This window comes from Polypterus senegalus, chromosome 18 (genome assembly GCF_016835505.1).
Source record: "Polypterus senegalus isolate Bchr_013 chromosome 18, ASM1683550v1, whole genome shotgun sequence".
Lineage (NCBI taxonomy): Eukaryota > Metazoa > Chordata > Cladistia > Polypteriformes > Polypteridae > Polypterus > Polypterus senegalus.
Window position 1 is genome coordinate 46,821,364 of NC_053171.1, and position 6,000 is coordinate 46,827,363.

At 39.0% G+C, this 6,000-nt stretch overlaps 1 protein-coding gene across 1 annotated transcript in view; it reads right to left on the minus strand.

Annotated features, from left to right (window-relative positions):
- Positions 1-4,344, minus strand: part of nid2a (nidogen 2a (osteonidogen)) — a 95,127-nt gene extending 90,783 nt beyond the window's left edge. The window contains exon 1 of the mRNA XM_039742182.1: positions 3,609-4,344. Coding sequence (XP_039598116.1) covers positions 3,609-3,809 — 201 coding nt within the window. The 5' untranslated portion in view covers positions 3,810-4,344. The remainder of the gene's footprint in view (positions 1-3,608) is intronic.
- Positions 4,345-6,000: the final 1,656 nt, after the last annotated feature.

The window sequence follows — 6,000 nt, forward strand, 5'->3', positions numbered from 1 at the left end:
GCAACACAAAGGACTGAGCTCAGACTCACACTTACGTTTGTCCACAGGTGGCCATGCAATTATAAGCAGTGGCACTTGAATAAATAACCAAAAGTGGAGCTCCACTCTTTGACTTTGGTCTTAAATGGGAAAAGAGGAAACAATTAACAACTAAAAGAAACAAAAACGGAGATAACCAAAAAAAGAGAAGAAAATGTGGAGCCAATGCACAGCTCCTGCAGAACCATAAGAGAATAATAAAGAACCAGTGACTAGGATTAGAATCCATGGCAGGTGACAGACATTTTAACAGTAAAATGAAGAATATGGCAGTGTACAAAGCAAAAGAGGCTACAAAGTATCATATGATAATAATGCAGATTATTGTATTAATAAAATAAAAGAATAACATATATCAAGTAAATGAGTTCCAGTGGTGCAGATGGTAGTTCTGCCAACTCAAAGTTCCAATGTCCTCAGTTCAAATCCCGTGGCCAATCATTGACCATGAGTCTGAATGTTTTCACCATGTCTGTATGGGTTTTCCTCCTCAAAACAGGTATATTATATTAATTGTCAATTCCAAATTGATCCTTACATGAACAAGTGTGGGTGTGTGTTAGGGTGTGGACCCTACTATGGACTGATGCCCTGTCCAAGTCTGTTCGCTGCCTTGCACCCAGTGCTGCTGGGATGGGCTCCATTGTTCCACAACCCTGAATTAGATTGAGCAGGTTTGAGAAGATAAAACGATAAATTGTAAGATAATTAGAGCTCTAGGTGGAACACAAAAATTAAGAGGCAATGCACTATCAGTATGGTGGTAGCAGTAAAGTGAGTTGTAAAAGAGTGACAATACCCTGGTAGCAGATGTCAAATACAAGAGACACAAGGTGAAATTAAACATCTTATTTGAACATTATAAAGAATGCCTCTTCATAATTGTGCCTAAGAAGATTAGCCCCCACAAAAGTTACAGTTCATTTAAAGTTAAACAGTGGGACTTTGCAATTTCAAAAAGGTGATTATAAGAAGGTTCTAGTAATCCAACATCTTTATATAGGGTTAAAAATAATGACACGTATTCTGAGATAATGGGAATGCAAAAGAGAGGACCAGCACCCTGCCCGAGACTGGCTCCTGCCATATACTGTACCTGCTGGTGCTGGGATAAGCTATGGACCCTTACAAACACTGACCATAACTAGAAAAGTTTGGAAAAATGTATGAATTTGCTTGTTTTATAGATTGTCAGCAACATCTTTCCTTATGAGACAGGATGCTGATGTAATCAAGTGAGGTGGTCACTGCTTTTACTCAAAAGGAGTCAACAGACAGAGCACTGGACAACATATCAAGAGGAATGTTGCACTGAACATGGATCTTGAGGAACTCAGGGAATTCTAATGAAATGCACATGACGTCAGACTGCTTTATTTCAGAATGGCAAGGAGGGATCTATGAAGACCCACCTTAGTATAAACAGACACTGCATAATAAAAATGGAGAAACTCATGAAGAGCAGCTGTAAAAGGATATTTTTCATGGAAAGTCAACAGAAGGTAGAAGGTGGTTAGTTCTCCATTCCCACCTTTATCTGTTTTCAGATATTCCATTCTGAATGTTGGGTCAAAATGTCATTGTTAAAAGTTTCTCTTTATTAATGCAAGCCAAGTCATTATGATTCTGTTATTTCTTCAGCCATATTTTTTGTAAGCTGATAAAGTGCTGGGCCCTAACACCCTCAAGCCTAAGTCTATTTTCTGGACCTTCTTATCTAGACAAAGTTTGGAGCAGAGCAACCAAAGCCCACCCCACTGCACCACATCACATTTCTCAGAGTTTTAATGCAGATGCCATCTTCTGGACTTCATTGAGAAGTCAACCATCCCTTAGGACATTGTCTGTGTTTTATACATGATGTGCAGCACCAGTTAACAATAATAACTTTCGTTTTTTCTCTCTTTTTCCTATTTTTAATGTTTAATTTAACATATTTACTTCTTGTGTGTGTGTTCCAAAAAATTAAAAAGATTTTGGTCAATGGGTGTTATGTTGCCATAGAATTAAAATTACAAAAAAGAAAGGTTTAATTTAAACTGAAGTCCACGTCGCAGTGGGCAGGCTGGGGAATTTAATTAAAGCAATGAAAGCATAGCATGAGTAATAAATGACATTTGTGTTTAAGGCTTGCCGAACATAACCAGCTAAAATAAGAGGGTTGAAGCATACTAAATTTGGTTTTCAGCATTTTATAAAGTCTGTGTGTTTTTAAGGCATTGAGGTCATCTGTGTTTTTTAACAACTTAGTAGCTGTTCCGGAGTATTATCTTCATGCTTCTAATTTTGAATTAACATTAAAAAATTATCAAAGTTGTCCAACTATGATAAGATTACTATTAATGGCATAAGAAAGAGATCTTAAGTAAACTAATTAATTGGTTTACTCTTACAACAGAGGTTAGTAATACATAATAAAAATGCTTACAATAGATACAAAAAACAAATAATTACGAAACAATATGGTAGATTCAGTTTTATGTAATGAAAACCAGAATCCAGTCAGCCAAATGTAGGTACATGGAATAAACGTCCGTTTAAAACTAAGCAAACACTTGTAAAATGTATGAATATTGCAAAGGTAGTGCAAATAAAGTGCCCGTAAAGCCGCTTGACAAGGAGTGCAATTGGACCTTGAATTGGAAAAGGACCCTTCCTAAAATAACTAATTGGGACCACAATGAAGACAGCAATCCACCATGCCCACCCTGCTGTCCGCGCTACACCAAGCCAGTCCTGGCGTTAACATCCAAAGAGCTGCCAGCCAGGCACAAAAAAAGACCACTTCCACGAATACTTTTGGGCTGGAAGGACCTACATGTAATCACAGATTTTACAATATCATTTATCTTTTAACATTAGTCTAATTTATTTTATGATGGACCTCGCACGATCTGGTAAGTGAAACTCGATAGGCACACGCGCAATGTATCAACCGTGTCATTAATGATAAAATCATCTACAGCTCTCTAGGGATGGATACAATTCATTCCTTGGCTTTTGGTGTATTTCCATTCTAATAGGATCGCAGAGAGCCGGTGCTTAATCGGGCAGTATCGGACTAAACGAAGGAGCGAACTCTGGATTGGACGGCACTACATCGCGACACAAGTCCTTGAATAGCATACTATTTCTCTATTTAATTTTGCCTATGCAGTATTTAAAGTTTCATACAAATATTATTTAATGCATAATTCAAGTATTATTCTGCATTTTGAATGAACTGTACATTAGAATTCCTAAATAAAGCACTAAAACTACAGTATACACATTTTTTGGTCATTTCTAATTTTAAGCGGCACACTCACAAAGTTGATGATCTAAACTATTTTAATCTACACTGGCCATTGAGAACACATGGCCACTAATGAGTGATGCCGGTACGTTATTTTCCCGGACGTGTAAAGTAATTAAGAGCGGTATAACAAGCCCTAGAAGTGAAACGGGCATATACTAAAAGCCTGACATGTCCGCTGCTTGGTCTGAGAACTCAGAACGTGTCGAAATCCGGAGTGTCTGATTCATTAGTCTCATCAGTTATACTAAAAGCAATGAGTGGGGCAACTTACATAGAGGTCGCTAAACTCTGCTTCATAGAAGTACAAGCGTCTTTCCAGCTTGACCACCTCGGACGTCTCGTCGTCTCCATCCTGCAGAACCGAATCGCCACTTCCCGGTCCATAGGGAAAAAGATCTTCCCTTTGAATCGCTGTCACTAAAAAGCCAGCGCATAAGAGCTGGAAATGAAAAAGTCCAACTTTGAGGTACATCTCTCAGTCTCCGACGGAATACGGGAAACAGCAGCAGCACCACAGACACGCTGGGAAAAGAGGAGATAACGGAGTTGGGACTACAGCTGAAAAAGAGGGTCGTCAGGGACTGCCCACATTTACACAGCGAGTCAAGCGCTGAAATCGTAAGTCAAGAACAATTTGCACCCTGACCTGCGGAGAAGTATCTCGCCAAAGTGGGCGGGGGCGCCAAGAACTTTGAGGGGCCGTGATTGGCTAGGAGTTTTCCGATGGACATCCCCAACATCTGGTTCTTGTTACATTTTTTTCAGTCCCACAAAGAGTTTCTCATAGCCCTTCTTGCCCTGTATTTTAGAAATACCGTAGCGAAAATTTCCGATCCCGAGTATATGACACAAAAAGGCGTGGCACTTCGACCGCTAACTACTCTGCCGCTGCATTAGTTGGAGAGTTTCACCCTGTCGAGATCTAACAGCTTACGAGTAAAGCAGCATGTACACCATCGCTCTGGGGATGTGCAATTTCAAACCAGTCTCGCTCCGTTTCTTAACTAATCTGACAGCACTTCAAATTTTGATCAACCGCAATAATCAGATTCTTTAATATAAAGACAAGCTAGCCATGTTCGAACCTGCGTATGCACTTTCAAAGAGTTCAGTTTGTTCGTGTGCTTTTGATGGCGGAAGGGAGAATGTATGGGAATCTTATTATAAAGCACGACTTGTCATAATAAACCATTTAATCAAGTGGATTTGAGAACTGCCTATCCACCAAAACGAATCCTAAAAGCTGATCTTGCAGGTTGTAACAGTTTCAAGTTTGCCAGCATTTTTAGAAATCGGACTGCTTCATCAGAGTCAACACTCCAGAATACAACAGCTAACTGAGCCATAGTTTTACACTTTTAAAGAAGCGCCGCATTGTTGTCTTTTAACGTATGGCCACAATTGGTACTGGCTAGGGGCCCCATGAGCATAGGGGCCCATGCTGTTTCTGATGCCTATTTATGTTTCTGTTTTGAGGTCAAAAAGGCTGCAGCACATTAGTTTGTCCGGGGCCAGCTTTTTACTGGAAATAAGCCTCACACCTTCAGAGTCCTGGGTTTGTGTTCCACCCTGATCCCCCTGCTTGTGTGGAGTCTGAGCTCTCCTGGTGTCATTGTGTTTTTACTCCACATACTTTGGTGCTCCTGCATCCCATAGATTTGTACACTGGTTTAATTTGGAACTGAAACCTGGCCCTAGTATGTGAGTATGCTCTAAGATGGACTTCACCGCATCCAGGCTTATTTCCTGCCTTGTGTCCTGATGCTGCTTGGGTTAAGACCCAGGCCCTGTGACCCTGATCCAGATTAAGCAGGCTTCATAATGGATGGATATCTGAGAGGGAAACAGAAAGCTATGAAAATGATTTCTTCTTTGTTAGATATTGACATAAGGAGTCTTTCACTCCTCCACCATAAAATATCCTTTATCTCAGTTTCGCCAACACAGTCCTGGAATACTAAAGGGTCTGCTTCTCATTCCAACCAATTTATTAAAGTCTAGCACTTATTTCAATCACATATTTATTTTATTGGTTTTATTTTTTATTTGTTTTACAGAAATTTCTCTTTTACGTTTTATGGAATTTAGCAGCAGTTTTTATTTTTTGTTAGTCGACATGAGTTTCTTAATTGGGAAGTTCTGTTATGTGCACTGGTGTCTATTTTTTGTTTGTTAACTTCTCACTTGTAAATGCATACTATTTACAAGCAATAAAGATAACACTAGAAGAAACAAAAATATTTTAAGTTATATAATAATTGCTATAAAGCAGAAAAGGAGTTATTAGAAACTAGATCATAGAATTACTTTTAAATCATTTCTCAAGTGAGACACCAGAGCAAAACAGAATGTTTCCTAAAGATGTCCATTCACATTAGCGTGCTCATCGTCAACAAGCTGCTTTAATAATAGAAGTAGGAAAAGTTCTTTAGAAAAGTTAAACACAAAGTGTTTTTTTGCCACACTAAATGAAGAAATAGAGAATTTAACAGGCTGTTATTTTAACTAGGGGGTCTAGGACTGAGTTTGAGAAATGCTGCTTTAGAGTTTAACTCTGTGAATACTTGAAGCAATTGACTCTCACACCAGTGTCTGTTGGACAGCTGACAGAAAACATTCACTTATATCAGAGAGATTTACCCTGTTGTCCTCCATACATTCCT